This window comes from Pipra filicauda, unplaced genomic scaffold, assembly GCF_003945595.2.
Source record: "Pipra filicauda isolate LSUMZ 115617 unplaced genomic scaffold, ASM394559v2 scaffold209_size2725305_pilon, whole genome shotgun sequence".
Classification (NCBI taxonomy): domain Eukaryota; kingdom Metazoa; phylum Chordata; class Aves; order Passeriformes; family Pipridae; genus Pipra; species Pipra filicauda.
In genome coordinates, this window is record NW_024104320.1 from 883,288 (window position 1) to 900,196 (window position 16,909).

Genomic DNA, 16,909 nt, shown 5'->3' on the forward strand with positions numbered 1-16,909 from the left:
ATAGTCGCTTTGCACCGCAGAGTATTTCTCCCCCCTCTCCTCCCCACTCCTTCTCAGAAAAATTTGGTCTGATGCAGTCCAAAAGTAATCACATGCTCATCAGCAATTTTTCAGCAGACCAGACAAAATTATTCTAAAAGTGAAAACCAAATTATTTTGCTCTACATATGTTTATTGACAGATGGGCTAGGCCAGATCCATTCAGAAAGATGCAGGGATGGGACAGTAGGAAAAAAAATGCAGTGCTTCCAGATATTCCAAATATTAAACTATCTCCTGATGTGCTACTGTAAATTGAAGTGACGACTGTTGCTGTTAAGGTTGGCTTTACACGTATATTTTGCTGGTGTTGACATCTACTGGATAAATTTGCTACTGGCAGGAGGAATATGCTCTGTTTCAGGGAACGGCAGAGTGCCGTACTCTCCTCTAGGGAAGCTTGCACTGCACAGCTCTGTATTCCAGAGTCATATACCCTCACCACTGCCTTTTTTTCTTGTTTTCTTTTTGTTGTCTTCTGTTTCCAAAACTGTCCTGTAAGCAAAAATTCAATTTAAAGATAGTAAATGGCAAACACATTTGGGCAACAAACTGACAAAACAGCTGCTGTCTTTCTTCCCTAGACCTGGATTTTTCTGTTTTGCCCAAGGCAGTAAAGGGAAATTAGTTTATTAGTTTCACGTTGGTCACTGGTGAATATCATCCCCCTCACAAAAATAACACTTTAATTCTGCTTGATTTGAAATAATTGACCGATCAGGAATGAGGCATGTGAAGGGACTACCAAGACAGAATTACACCGTAGGGCTGGAAGATCAATTGTTGGGGAGGAGAGCTGAGACACTGCAGCCTTATATTACACCTGCCTGTTTATTACACTTGGCCTGAGGGGAAAGCAATGCACCATTCTGATCTGTTGCCTCGGAGAAGAACGGATGTAAAATGAATGCAAAATAAGGGAACAGCAAGTTGTTTTTTTATGTTAATACATTTTATATTGATATTGAGGACATTTGAGTAAACGGAGCTTCTAGTTTATAGAACAGCATGTGTTTTTCCTTCTTTCTATGCCAATATTCTTTCCTAAATGCGGTTTAATTTTTAATTTTTTTTTTAGCTTCTCAATAATACTTGTAGTGATTGACTGGTAGCAGTAGCACAAATACTTAGCAAAATTAGTCCCACTGGAAGATTACTCAGATGCTACAGCTCTTCTTACTCCTCCTTCCTCCACTCTTTCTGCCTGCTTTAATGATTTCATTTTAAGAAAAACGACCTCAGGCACAGCAGAGAGAAAAAAAATAAAAGTCACAAGAAAAAACAACGGATGGACTTATGCTTTGGCAAATCCTGGAACAGAAGCGAGGCCCGATGTTTGCTATACAGGCATTTGGCATGTATGTAACAATCTCGCTACAAGACTGCATATAAAGTTTTTGACAGCTTTAGTGGAATGCAAATGAATGATTGCTATTCAGAGTAAAGTGCAAGCATTTTGACCAGTGCTTGCAAATCTAGTAGTTTTCAAGTTATATTCTTGACTAGATTCTCGGTATTCTTAAATGCATATTTAAGCAGGTGCTTGCCAAATAAGATTTGATTTCTGTCTGTAATATTTAAAGGTTCTACATCACCTAACATATCTTGAGAGGGATATGCTGACTGGTTCATGAGCTGTTTCGTATTTGATCATGTTATTTCTAAAGCAGCTAATTAAAAGCTGCAGTCCTCTGGCCTAGAAAAGGTGGGCTGCTGATTTACTGCATTCAGCAAACAGCCTTCATCCAACAGTTTAAAAGATAAAACATGAGTCACTGGTGGCAATTCTAAGTGAGAAGCAAAAAAGGGTGGTGGAAGAAGTGATAACAGGAATAGCTTTTAAGAGGCAGAGGAGCAGTTAACTTTGATACTGGCTGCGGTATTAATTCATTAGGACCTGTCCTAATGGTTCTTGAAGCATCGCCTTTCAAAACACACTAAAAATAGCAAGTGGATGTAAGTGATACTTTATTGTACCAACTGAAAATAAAGTCAATCCATTTTATGAAACATGGTTAGGCCATGAGAGGTGATGAGCTGTGACTGCAGATGGATAGATAAAGTGGACTCTGGCCAACTCCAGTGACATGCACTGGGATGAAAAGATTTCTATTCAAAAGATCCAGGTGTCTGTGGGTGAGCTACAAGTCCAGTATTTCCAGCTAGGGAAAGGGGGGCCAAGTACTGATGGAGTACAAATGGTACCAGTGCCATGAAGCAAAAAGATGGAAATATGCAGAGGAACTCTCCTCTCCAAGCACTTTTCAACTTCTAAAACTACAAAAAGAATATATATGGCTCCTTAAACAAAGAGTGAGGTTGCTTGAGAGGCTTTGTGAGTGGAAGCTGGTGACAGTCCTGCATTTAGGGCCCCAGAAGTTGGAAAAACTGTAGTTATTCTCCTTAGGGTAGGGATCTTGCATAGTCTCTGGGAATTCACTTTCTTAGTGCAGGATTGGGATAACTGCACTTCCCTACCTCAATGTGCAGCAAATCATGTTAAAACCTTGAAGATTCTTGGATGCCTGTTGGTATGGGCTGTGCTAGTCTCATGTTCAGTAAATTTAAAAGACATGTGGCACTTAAGGACATGGTTTAGTGGGCAGGCTTGGCAGTGCTGGGTTAATAGTTGGACTTGATATTACAGGTCTTTTACAACCTAAATGACTCTGATTCTATGATTTAATGTTTTGGTTTGTTTTTTTTTTTTTTCTGAGGCATTTTGCATATAATAAGCTCTTTTAATATACCAGATGCTTAGGGACTGTTTCATGATGTAAGTGTAAATGTGCTCTTGATTTAGGGGAGTGATACATCTCCTTTCAACAAACTGTGTATCAGAAAATTCTCTGTGGTCAGAGGGCATCAGTCCTGGAAGAGAAAATTACTAATTCCCCAGGTACTGGCTGAAGCTTTTTAGATGTGGACAATGACAGAGGTGGGATGTCCTCTAAGAGGGAAATTTGAAGTATGGTTTCTTAATTATAGCATTTTGCAGTACTACGGGTGACCCAGAGAGCTCATGCTGTAAAATATGTTGCGTTTAACCCTTACTTTGGCAGAGAACTTTCTCCTGTATTAGTTTTGACTGATTGATCAGTCTTCCTCAGGGCCTGGATGATTGGAAACAACAGGAAATAAAAGAAAATTTCTCCTGCCTCGTCCAAGATGTGATTTGAAGACCCAGTCCCCTTCTACTCTGCCTCCTACCCCCGCCCAAGAAACCATCCCCAAAAGAACCAAAATCTTGCTAATTAAATTTTTGAGAGATTTACTTTGTGACATTTGGCAGCACTGACAGTAGCTTATCCTACGTTTCTGCTTTATTAACTATGAAGTCTTAGGCGAGATTAGGTATGTCAGGTCCTGGCAACCACTTAATGTGTTTTGAGAAGATGGCACATTTCCACAGAAGAAATCCCTTTGTGTCCCTGCCTTCCCTCCCCACCTCTCCCGGGCAGGAACCCTTGGACCCTGGCCACCAGCTGACATCTAACCAGGCCCTGTGCCGGCAGTCGAGGTGTTTGGCCACCGGCTCTGCCGTGCGAATCTTCCCACACAAAACCCTCCACGAGCTGGCCTTTAACACGGCAGCTCTTGGCATTTGGTTTTCCTTCGTTTGCTTTTCATGCTAATGAGATAATTTAATTAGGGAAGTCAATGTTTTGGGCAGTGTTTTGCAAGCAGGAGTGTTACAGAGGGACATTGTGTTTTTCTCTCTCTCTCCGTTTTTAACAAGGCTGGGTTCCAGACACTGCCAGCTACCCTGGACCCTGCGGAGACATCTGAGGAAGTTATTATGCCTTTGTGTAAAGTTCTGCTGGATTTTCATTTAGGAAGCTGCTGCGTAAAATTCCAGTCGTGTTGCTGCAGAAGGACCTTGGAAAGATCAAGAATCTGCAGCAAATGGCATCGAGAATTGATTTTGGGCCTGGAGGGGTGGTGAAGGTTGAATTGTGATCTGAGCTTTTTTTGTTGGAGGAGGGAGGGATGGTTTGCAACAAGCCATGGAGGAGAACCAGATCAAGTGAGAGATCTTTCCAATAAAAGCCTGAAGAGATAGGAACGGAGTTAGGCATTTTCTTCTGGATTTAAGAATTTTCTCCAAATATGTATCCTAAAACAGTATATTTTGACATATTTTCTGCAATTTATAGTTAACAATAAGTGTATCTGAGGATGTGGATGGAGGCCTTTCAGAGTAGTCCAAGAAAGTCTCATGGTCAGGAACATCCCCAGAAGGAAATCTGATGTAAACTTCATGACTTTGTGTGTGTCCAGATTTGGCAAACAGCAGGGCTCAAGATGGGACTCGTATCTTCTGTTCCAAGAGTGTGAGCTGCAGGACCACAGATGTCTCTGAACCTTTGAACTTTCCTCGCTCTGCCAGTGCTCATGATCCGTGAATTGCAGGATGTGTTATCTACTCCACTCAGGTTGTAAAAAAATTAGCACCTGAAAGCAAATTACTGCATATAGAAAATGATCATATTGAAGATAAATTTCCTAGGAGCTTTGTAATAAAACACAGATTTTTTAGTAACCCCTTATTTAGGAAGGTCATATTCTCTCAACTTTGAAAGAAAGAAACGAGACTATGAGGTATGGTTTCACTCCCATCGTGGCTGGGGTTTTTTTAGTTGGATAGTCTAGTTTATCTTTTTACTTATCTAAAGGGAATGATTTCATATGCATCTGAGGTACTCAGAAATAATAAGTGTACACACTTTTCAGCAGTATTTCAAGACAGAGAAGCAAAAGTCTCATTTGTGCTTCTTCCATAGTGAACTTTCTGCTAAGAAGACACCATTGTTTTTGATGCTTTGATTTTTTTTTAATACGTCCCAAAGCATCACCTCCTCTAGCATATATTTGGAAAATTAAATCCTGTATAATCTCTTAAATCTACTGCTCCTTTATCACTTACAGGGTTAGGATTTGGGCTTCTTTTTTCCTTTTTTTTTTTTTCCCCAAGATCTGATTGTTGCAAAGCAGCTCAAGTCTCTCTGCCTTGTCTTGGATTTTACAAGAGCTTTACAACTGTTTACAAGACTGAATCAGGGGTTTACAAAAGTAGACCTTGCTTGATAATAAAGTTGTTTCCTTGCCCCTCAAATATTTCTGGATCTTATCTTTCTACACAGCTGCTTGTAGTTCAGCTTTACAGAATCTCTTGATTGGATTCCATCTGCCTTTGTCTAACAAAGAGTTCTTTCACTGAAGTCACCCAAACAGAAAAAAAAAGTTAAGTAAAAATTGCGAAAAAGGATTAGTCAGATCCATGTAGGCTTGTAACAGTGATTCCATATGTGTCTAAGAAAGTCTTTGTAGGTTAAAAATAATGTTGAGCTCAAATAAAACATTTTGTTTGGCACACTGCTGAAGTGAAGAGTGGCTCCTGAAGCTGCTGGGTCTGCTGGTACCTTGTTCTATTTTGAACTTCTTAAAGACGTGTACATACATGACCTGATGATTGAATTATATGCAGAATTTATGGTAATACTGATATATTTCAATGTGATTTTGATGCCATATGCATAAATTATATGTTCAGACCTGTGCCTCAGGAGAGGTTGTTGTGTCGGTGTGCTCTGATAAAACTGCATGCCGTAACATTTTCCCTGCAGCATATATCTGAAATCACTCAAGCTTAGGTACTTAGACATCTTCCTCTTTATCAGTTACAGTTCTTCATGCTAGATCTGATTACAGCAAATCTCTCTTCTTCCTCGTCTTTTTTTTTGTGTGTGTGTATCTCATAAAATACTTAGGCCTTACATGCACTTAACTGCTTTTGAAGCTCTCTAATGGGCTATTTTACCTGTGCTTCCATTTATCCAGTCTGAAAACACGTAAGATTATTTAGCTGCTTATTTTAAAGTTTCAGGCTCTTTCTCTCTTCTTTTGTGCCATTTCCCTAATGACCATTTATCTACTTCCACTGCTGTCTCCCAACCTCTCTTGCCTATCATGTTTCTCTAATGTTATTATTTAAAAGGTAAATTTAGAAACAAATGCTTACCCAGGAAAAATTTAAATTAAAAGCTTGACCTTTATTTTTGAAGTCACTTAATGAAGTTGACTAATAGTCTAAGAAATCTGATTCTCTAGCTTCAGACTGGCCGAAAGCCTGTTTTTCCTTATATTTATATCTGTGGGGACAGACACTTTAAGGAGACCTTGACTAGATAAGCGTGGAAAGCAGAGAAGAAGCTGCTTCAAGGCTCGAGTCGGACTGTCATTTAGAGGAATGTGAATAGGAAGCATTTTTTCTTCAGAACAGTGAGTGTTTTGGGCTTGGGGGGAAGAAGGGCTGTGTTTAAATGTATCGAGCATAAAATGAAATGTTAACCACTTCAGTTTAATAAATCTGCAGCAGTGATCTGTTTGAACCTGGTAAGAGGCCTGAGGATAACATGCTGCTATCTCACATGCCGCCGGTCTTTTCCTTGCCTCTGTGCATGTGTGTGGAAGCCGTGGAACAAATGAGCTTGCCTTAGAGATGTGGGGAAAAATGTGTACCAGGAGGAAGATGTTTTTATGCTAAGAAGGTAGGAGGATTTCCAAATGGTCAAAGCGTTCAGGGTAAATCTGGAGGCTGGATGTTGTCATCTGTGTAGGTGCCCTACATTTGAGTCCTGAAGACACCCGTTTTGCAGAAAAATCTTCTCGAACTTTATTGTTGAGCAAGCTGTTAGTATGAGACATTTCTGAAACTCCTGGTTGTAGAAAAAGTTATGTTCTCTAGCACAGGGGTATGCTCACATTTTACTTACCCTTGAGAGGGATAGATGTAAAGTAATTTCTCTCTTACCTGCTACATTGCATGTTTTGGCCTTGGACAACTGGGAGAGATCCTGTCTCATTCCTCAGGTGTTTGGTATTGTTTCGTTGTTCTGTTACCCTTCCCTGATCTACCCTCCCAATCCCATCCTTCTGTGAAAGTAAATAATGGAGGAGAGGGTTGGGTGCCTGTATAATCCTCGTGCCTGGGTCCTGCATAACCTTTGTCTGAAACCAAGTGGGCTGTCTGTGTTTTGGCATGATTTTTGCAATGCATGCACAGTGATGCAGTCTTTGGGACTGAGATAGGCATTCTGTTTGTCTTGCCATATCACTAAATCTCCTTTCAGAGTTGTATTTACCTCTGGTTGCTCGATCTCTTTTCTTTGGCTTATAGCCCTTTCCACAGCTCTCCCTTAATACCAGTTTGATCTCCTTTTTGCTTTCAATTTATCAGTTCAACCAGTAACTATTATGGATTTCTCTCTCTTTTTTTGTCTCTCTTTAGTAGGGTGGGTTTTTTTCCCCTCTAAGAGAGGTTTTGTTCCTTTTGGCTGCACAATAAAATCCTTTGATTCCATGTGACAAACAGGAACACGTTTCCTTTCTAGTCGAGATTAAAGACACCTGGCTACTCCAGTGATTACATCTTGAGTAGAGAGTGAGTGAAGGCCTGTCTCACTGACTTTACCACCTTCACAGGATAGTATGTCAGCTGAATTGGGTGCACAGAGGGATTTTCATCAGTAATAGCATACAGGATGCCTCCTCATGGACTACTGCTCTGAGATGCACAAATCATACATTCTTTCTATTGCTGGCTATGTCTGCATCTCTACATCGTGGTTTTATGGCTCTGATGTAGAGTAAACATATCTGAGACAGCTCTAAGCTTATCTGCTCTAGTACTGGCTCTTAGGGCAGTGTGGAGCTTCATACTGGCTGAAAAATCAACCCCAAAACTGAGGCTGATAGATCTATAATTAGCCAAGGTTTAACTGGCATGGTGACTTCAGTGCAGACAGCACTGGGAGCTCCCCAAGTCTAAAAAACAACATAAAAACCTTCTTTCTCTTCCTTACTGCTGTTTAAAGGGACGTGAAGCTAGCTAAAATGCCTGCACATGAATGTTGAGGAAAACTTTCCTTAGGAAGGTAAAAACATATTAATTAATTAATTGTAGCTGTTGATGTTGGTATTTTTAAGTATTAGGTACTGATCTTTCTCCATCTCACCATCTCCGCAAAAGAAAGGGTTTTGGTTTTTTTAGGCGGGGTTCAGAAAGGAGATTTATTACTAGGGGAAAAAAATTCTGAAGAATACGTGACTGTAAAATTTTAGTCTAAAATCAGATAGTTTGGAAGTGGTAATGACAGGGTTTGGGTGACAGCTGGACTCGATGATCTTAGAGATCTTTTTAAACCTCAAAAAGTCTGTGATCTCTGACTGCAGTGACTGCTGCCCTTGTTGCTGTTTGTGTAGGTTTCCACTGGCCTCCGTCTCTGCTGTTTCTCAAGATGGTTTATGCTGCCCCGTGTCAAGTTCTGTGCAGAGGAATGCAATGATTATGCTTGACTTGAGACACAGTCTGTTGGAGAAGTTTTTCTTATGAGTACGGAATATGTTTGAAGCATTATTATTATGATTATGATCCTTGATGAAAATAGTCTAGACAAAGCATAAACTCTGGATCTAAAAATATATTTAAAAATTAGCTAGCCTGTTCACAAACCATTTCTTACCTCACCCAGCAGCTATTTATGAGAACATTGACTATTCTTTCTAATTTTAAATAGCAAGCACTAGCAGTTGAGTACTCATGTATTAGATAGTTATCCCCTCCGGTTTTTCTGCACATCTTGTTGCTGTCAAGTGTCTTTGTACCCAGCCAAAAATGACATGTTGAAACAAGTAGTGTATATTTAATTCAGTGTATTGGAAAAAAAAAGTATGACATTGAGCCCTGGCTTTTATTTTTTTATTGGAAATACCATGAAATAACAGCCACTGGACTGAGAAGTGAATTCGCTCATGAAGAGGGCAGTAGGTTTTAAGTAAACTTCTTAATGCGTGGCTTAGTCACAGGCTTTTTTCCTGCTTGTTATTGACGTAATTGCCTGTCAGTCTCATCTGATAGTAGAATTGCTGGGGGCATGGTGTCTTGGATCGTGTGGCAAAAACTGCTCGCTATTGACTTATGTGCATGTGTGCCACTGCTCTCCGCTGAATTAAATGTCAGATGTACTCAAGTGTGTGGGTGGGTGGGGGAGATGTGATTTGGTTCTCTCTGGTTGCCTTGTCAAGGAGTACACTAATACAGCTAATGGAGATCCTCGAGCTCGGGAGGAGAAGGGTATTCAGTTGACAACCAGCATCCAAACAGTCAGGAAAGATACCTTCAAACGGTGGTGGAGGCTGTGGGGATTAAAAAAGAAACTTTTTCAAAGGCAAGGAATAATAAAGGATATTTTAAACTTGCAGCTTGCAGTTTACAGACTCCCTTTTTGCCTGATTTGGCAAAATATTTATAAAACAAACGAAAGTGGGGTTATACCTGTGGAATTCTAGCCTTTAAAGACACTATGTTTAGGTACTGATTTTATTCTGAGATGACTGTCACTAGAGGAAAAACTTGCTTTGTTCACCTCTACTAAAATAAAAGTTTCTGTTTTCACTACAGCACCTTTCACAGCACTGGTGTCTCTGGTTTTTGCTGTGGTCGTTGTACAGCTGAGCTGTCATTCCCACGTGGTCCTCTGGAAAATACAAAATGAGCTTACTGAATGCAAGTATCAGATGACCACAAAAATACAAGACAGAAGAATGTAATCTTGACAGCCCTCAAATCATCAAGTCAAGCCTTGCATCACATCCTACCAGAGGAAAAAATAGCTGGCTCTGTTGGTTTAAGAGGAATGTTAATTTTGCGGTCAACACCAACAACACTGATGTGGTCCCCAGTATAAGCTCTTGTTGCCATTCCTGCACAGTGGCAACATAACCATCACAAGTGCAGCTTCCTAGGAGATTTGGTTCAGCATTTAGTTGAAAATAATGATTGTAGGAGGGAATTTGGGGCTTTTTTTTGTAATACACGTATTTTTGAATTTTTAACTGAGGAAGAGTATTCTTCATCTCAAGGTAGTAACTCTGGTGAACCAGTTAAACCTTTCATCATTTAGGTATAATAATTGGTTTTGTTTGCTTTTTTTAAAATTTCTACTAGGTGAATAACAAACATTCTTGTTAGGCACACTGTTTTATACCACTTCTAAGTTTTATCTCTCTTAAGAAATTTCTTATTTCTAAGTTTCTGGGTGAGTTTGGTTCCAGCTTCCTGCATAGTCCTTATAAGCAGATGTTTTTACCATCCATTTTTATATCTAAGAATCTGTGAAACAACATTGCTTCCACTGACCTGATATTATTATTACAAAGAACTTAGTGGATTGTGTGATGCAAATAAAATAAATCAGGTGCTGCAGTGACCTAGATACTCATTATTTATTTATGGAAATAAATATGTTTAGCATTTGCTCATACTGTTCTTCAATTGCAAATGCTGTAAACTTTCACTTACTCAGAACTCTGCTGGAAAAATAGCATTATTGCAATTCTGCAGGTTAGGAGACCTTGGAAGGAAGCCTTAAGTAACTGCTTTAGACTATGTAATGTATAATTATCGGAACTGGGATTAGATGTTTGGAGTCTTGACTTCCAGCATTGTGTTCAGAGGTCTTGCTCTTGGCAGATAAAATCTATGGATAACAAAGACTGAGAGGGTAAGCAATGATAAGGACAGGATGATCACACAGAACAACTTGGTCATTTGATCATTTTACATGTATTAAGTGTTTTAAGTCTAGCCAGAAGCACGGGAGGAGACAGAACATATTGGCCTGCCCTGGAGAGCATCCTCTCTGTGGGGAGCTCTCAGGCATCATGGAGTGAAACCTTCCTGTAGGAGCTTCCAGTGAGGAGGTCAAAAAAAAAAGGAGGGGAGGGGGCTGCATAAAGTGGTATTTGGCTTTGAAAATAGAGAAGTAATGGATAGATTTAGCAGGTAGATTTTTTCTCCCTTTGATCTTTAGGGTTAATATTTGGTCATGTTTAATAATAGGATTTAATAATAGGATTAATATTTGTGTCAGGTACAGGAAAGAGCTACAGAAATTATCTGAAGGCTACTGAGAAAACTGCAAGAGGCAGCTGTTGGAAATGTTTTCCTGTTATCAAAACACTGAATGATGACTTCCTTCTATCTTGGCTTTTCATGATTTGCATGCTGTTGCTTGTTACTCTACTGAAGAGTTTGGGTAGATGGTGTTTCCTCAGTTCTATAGGACTGGGCTCTCCCACTGTGTCCTTGTACTTGTCCAAATTTTTTCATTCGTGTTCCAGATTAACATTTACTACAACACTGCTCTCTTCCTCCTGATGTTTAGCTGGGAAAAGCAGAGGAACAGTGCTCTCCTAAAGCAGAGGAGGCAGGGCAGGGCCTTGCCCTGGTGGTTATTGAGTACAGGTGCTGTGCTGGGACCTCATTCCTAACTTCTCTTTGGCTTTAATCTTTCAGGCAAGCTCTCGAGTTCCCTTTGAGACAAAGCTGCCCTCCACCGAGATGTCACGGCACCACAGCCGGTTCGAAAGAGATTACCGTGCCGGGTGGGATCGCCGGGATTGGAGCTCCAATGGCAACCATGTCAGCAGCACCAACTGCAGCAGCGCTGCCAGCACCAACAGCAGCACCCGCCCGGGGCTGCTGCCCCTGCCCATCGTCCCCTCCCGGCTCCCCACCCCGGCCACTGCCGCCTGCACCACCGGCAACAGCGACGTCATCACCAGCCTGGTGGCCAACTCCTCGCCAGCTTCAACTACCAAAGTAAGAATTCAGCTTTTCTTTTTAAGGGGTTGATCTGCTAAAGGGGCTGTTAGAGATGGAGCTTCACCTGTCCCTTTGTAAAACCTGTGTTTGTGGTATAGCCAAGAGTAGGAAAATAAATTCCTGTGGGCAGTGTGTGTCTTTTTTATTCTTTTCTGTGTTGTGCACACACTAGAGTAGGTGTTTCTTGCTCTAAGACTGGCTCATACTTCTGAGAGGCCCAGGCAGAGCAAATGCTTCTTTCCTTTCAGCACTGCCTACGTTTAGGCTTTCTGTGGCTTTACCTTGAACATATGGTTCCCACTTTTGCTTTTGGGAATGCTCTTCTTGTCTGTTGACCAAGGTAGAGCTGTGGTTGACAACAAATGGTTCTCATCCAGAGGGAATGGAAAGTGACTAAAGGGCGTAATTTTGGCCGAATGGTGTTTTTTCTTCTTTTTAGTTGATAGTTTCCTACAGGGTTCTCAAAACCTCGTTCTTAGTGCAGGTAGGATTGAAACAGTGGGACTGCTATAACCAGGCTTGCTCGTTTGGGCAAAAAAGGCGCACTGAGGAGTAAGAAAATGTTAAGCATCAAAGAACTGAAATCACTAGTAAACCATTGGGCTTTTTTGTTCCAATATATTATTGGAGGAAAGAGGGTGACTTTTCCTTTTTAAAAAAAAGAAGCAACAACATTTAACTCTTTTAAATCTGCAAAGTACAAGTTGATATTCTAGGAGAAAGTTGGGGTTTCTTTCTGCATGTAGATTCAGGTAGAACAGCTGGGGAACAAAAAACCCTGGCAAATGGTAAAGGTGACCACAGCATTGACAAAGTGAGCCAGAAGCGCTGCTGGGTTTCTTTTTATGATATTTAACATTTTCTTTCAACTTGGTTTCATTTTAATAACTGCAAGTGCCAAATACAGCAGATGCAGACAGAAGGAAAGGAGACAATAAAGTTATTTAAAGTAAGCCAAGAGCAAGCTGAAATTTTACTGCAGTACCATTATTATATTGATTTTTTTCACACTGTAGAAAAACAAGGTCAATGCTGCAGAAGGAAACATTAGGCCGAAGTGTGATTGGTTGTAAAAATTTTCCATGGCATCTTAAAATTATTTTCATTTGAAAGAAGCCACTCGGATTCTGATCAAAACATATTTAGAGTTCTCCAGATGCTATCCACAGATAGATGCATTTCAATCATGCTTTGTCTGGAGATGATTGAGGCTATTTTGGAGCCAAAGCAGTGGTTTCATTTATCACGACCTTTGTTCCTGGGTCTACTTAGAGTCCAACGATTGTCTGGAGCTGATCAGCTCTTTTCCCAGATGTTCAAAAGCATTTTGAAGCTTATCAGTGCTAGTAAACCATATGTTTATTAGGGGAGAGGAGGCAGGAACAGCAAGTTAAATGCTTTTTGATCATATGCTCAATGTGAACCGTCTTCTAAATTACCTTATTAGACAATTTTCTGATGACTTTCCTTAGTAAGAATGTTTTGGCATGAATAGATCAAAAGCAAAAAATAGACAAGAATGGAGGTAGCATGGGACATTTTTTGTTCTGAGAACTGTTAATCTACTGTGTAATCTCCCATACAATAAATGTGTAAAAATCTATAGAGTTTTTGCCCCAGCTTCTGCTGCTGTGAATCAGCTAAACAGCTCTAAAAATTCAAAATTGCATGTATTAAAGAGGAAAAAACTTTGAAAAAGTGAGGTAGATAGGATGAACAGAGATGCAAGGGTGTGGTGCCTAGCAGGCTTCCAACTAATGATGTGAAATGGTGTCAGAAAAAAAATCAGGTGCTCCCACAGACGCCTGTTCACCCTGCCTGACTCTGTCTCTCTCCTTCACACACAGCAGATTTACACTTGGGGTCAGCAGTGTAACCAGCCATGGTCTTTCTCTTGTAGAGTCCAGCTAATTGTCAGGCATAAAAAATTATATCCATATAATGAGGAAATCACAAGTAAGAAGAATAATGTGGTTGCTTGGTTTATTTAAAAAATAAAAATATAAAAATTAAAAATATAAAAATATTTTAAAAATAAACCAAGCATGTGTACAGTTTCCATGAGCTATGGAGAGTTCACAGCCTACTCTCTGCAACCATTTTGTGAGCATATTTATGGGGTACCAGCTCATGGGGGACAGGTGTCATCTTAAAGCTGAATTTCTTACTTCTGTTTTGTGGATATTTGATTGCTTAGCTGCCCTTCTGCTGGGCTGAACCTTCCCGAACGTTATGGCAGGTGTCATCAAGCTCAGTGGCAAGGGTGTGCCCCGGTGACACGGGTAAATAAACTGTCATGGTGTTGGGAAGCCAGAAGATTGAGAAACTGGTCCTCCTTATCTCATTGTCCAAGGATATGGGTACAGCCAGCAGTGGTCCTCCACGCTGAGGACAGAAAAAACTCTCTGTGCCATCCAGTTGCCAGTTTTGACTTTACATACCTTCCAGACCTGGTTTGAAGATCTCAAATCATAGGGGCCAACCATCCATCTCTCTTCATTATGTGTTCCTGCCAATTAGTTATTCTCTCAGTTAAAAGTTTGTTTCATTTCTTTTGTAAGTTATCTAGTCTGTCTTCAAACCTTTGGTCCTTGGTTCCTCTAGTTTCCTGCTGTTGACCAGTCCTGGTAGCCTCCAAATAACTGTGTATCTTTTGCATCATCTCCATTCTTCATTTGCCTTTGAAAATATGGATGCTAAAATCATATAGGTACCAAAACCATATGCATCCTTTCAGCTTCACTCACCATTCCCTTGCATGTTTCCGTGTCTGTGCAGATAATAATTGCTCCAGACTTTTTTGCCAAAGTGCTAAGTCAATAGTTATTAAAAATGCATATACATGGCATCATCCTCAATTACATGTTATCAAACAGAGTCATAGTCTTGTCAAAGATTGAAATTAAGTCTGACAAGACCTGTCTTATGGATACCTGTATTGGCAGACATTGGTCATATTCCTGTCCTTCAGCTCCTGATTAACTGAATCCTAAAGTGACAAATTCAAAACAGAGGAAAAAATTTCTTTTCTCTCTAACATGTAACTGAATTGTAAAAACTTGCTGTGTTGGTGATGGAATTGGTCGGGGAATTCATAGATTAATTGTTTTAAGGACCACTAGGCTACCTAATCTGGCTGAACCATTTGGTCTTTAAAATTATGTAAATGTATGTAAGATTAAAGACTTCACCCTGAGTTATGTGATATGAACGGAAAAAGCATTGGAAAGGAGAGAAAAAAATTGATCAAATTAATTGTTGGTGGTAGATGAAACCATCTTCAGCAGGAAGCTTAGATATAAGACCAACCATGAGGGGGGTTGGATTTGGTCTATGCTTTTATGCTTCTGGAAGAACTTTTTACTTCTTTCTGTGGAGGACTTTAGAAGGTTTTTATTACTAATTATTAATGTGTAGGAGAACTTTAAAACTAATTATACTTTTCAGACCTTTGAAATTTATTCTCAAAGTGTACCTGTAACCTTCTTACCACAGATGCTTTGGTACAAATCACACTTAGTGGATCTGCCACATTTAAGTGGTTATGGATGTTTAGTTTGAGTTATTTAAACAGAAAAGCTGTCTCTTCCTGAGCTTTATTTTTTGCTGAACAAAATGACGAGGAGACTTTGCACTGCTATAACCTATTTCATTGGAGGCTGCCAGAAAACATCAGAAAAACTATTTAGACCTCATCAACTTGTAAGAAATAGTTTAATGCTGCACACCCAGTATATTGACAGGGAAAGTGAAGTACTCAGAGGTAGGGATTTTTTGGTTTTTTCTACTCATTCTGTGCCACTATGAGCAAAGTTTCAGCTCCTTTACTCAATTTGTTTTTTGTGCCCTGGTACTATATCTGAAGAGTTGGTCCACAGACCAGCACCAAGAGTCATCACAGTTTGAAGGGATGAGTCCTTCACAGGAGGTACTTCCTCAGCTCCTTGAATGCCTGAAGTAGTCAATAGGAAAGTGCAAATCCTGCCATTAAACTCTATGTTCAGATCAATTTGTCAGACACTGAGACCAGTCATGTATGATGATTTAGCTCAGGTTTGGGTCTGTCTGTGCATGGTGGGGTTTTCTGCAGTGAGGTTATTTATTGCTCAAAGGAAGCTCTCCAAGAAATCCTTATAAGACTACAGCACTGCTTAAAATATTGGCAACAAACAGTCTAAAATTCATTTTTAAGGATGCTGCACACCATTCCAGCTGTTTTTTCTGTTCATCTCAGCAGCACCTTCATTCTTTGTTGCTTTTCCGAATTACTTTGCGAGTTACTTGTACAATTTTCTCCATCAAAGCTCCTGTATCACAGCTTCAATTTAGAAGTGTTGTCATGGGCTGTAATTTGAAATTTTATTACCAAGAGATTTTTTGGTTATAGAACATTTACTTTTATCATCTCTATATTATTTTTAAATGCCTGAAAAGATTGATACATCAACAGAATCTGTGCAACACCAGGCAAGATCTGATTTTTTTTCTCAAGCTTAATTTTAAAAACCCTTTGCTTGAAACATAAATTGATTCCTAAGTCCCCCCCCACTTAATGATTTGTTATTCTCAAGGTTAAACCTATGACAAATTTTACAAAAACACCATTCTTCAGTTTTGATAAGATTTTCTCTAGTTGAGCTCAGGGATAACTGTGTAGTTTTAAGTCTTTAAATAGCATAACAGAGATGTGATCCTGGCCTCCTGTGCTCACAGTACTCCCATAGCATTTAAGACTCTCATGTTGTTGCTACTGGAGTTTGTCGTACTGTGGTTAGCCACAGTTATGATGTGGGAGGGAAGACAGTGATGTTAAAACATCTGTTAACCTCTCTGGAAAGTCAAGCAAGGATTGCAGGGAAAAAAACAGCCCCTACTGTCTTTGTGTATCAGTGCAACTAAGTAGCATTAAAAAATAAGTGGAGAGGGAAGAAAATTCTTATGGTAAAGGAAAAACAAATCGGCATGGCTGAGGAATGCACGGTAAAAAGGAATAAAGTGGAACAGCACAGAAGTAAAGTGTTATATTCTTCTTTCCTTCACAGGCCAAAAAATGTAGTTCCCTCAACAGCAACCTGTCATATGCAGATGATTTGCTGTAGGTTGCAGGATTTGTGTTGTCTGTTCTATTTCTCTCGCTTTGGAGGTGATGATTTACTAAGCTGGTGTATGGTTTCCACAAATATTTAAAATATTGATTAAGCA

The 16,909-nt window shown here is 39.8% G+C and overlaps 1 protein-coding gene across 5 annotated transcripts in view; it reads left to right on the forward strand.

The window, feature by feature from the left end:
* KLHL29 (kelch like family member 29) overlaps positions 1 to 16,909 on the forward strand; it is a 393,217-nt gene that overhangs the window by 140,783 nt on the left and 235,525 nt on the right. For all 5 annotated transcript variants that reach the window (XM_027749235.2, XM_027749234.2, XM_027749237.2 and 2 more), the window contains one exon: positions 11,399 to 11,704. In XM_027749235.2, coding sequence (XP_027605036.1) covers positions 11,444 to 11,704 — 261 coding nt within the window. In that variant the 5' untranslated portion in view covers positions 11,399 to 11,443. The remainder of the gene's footprint in view (positions 1 to 11,398; positions 11,705 to 16,909) is intronic.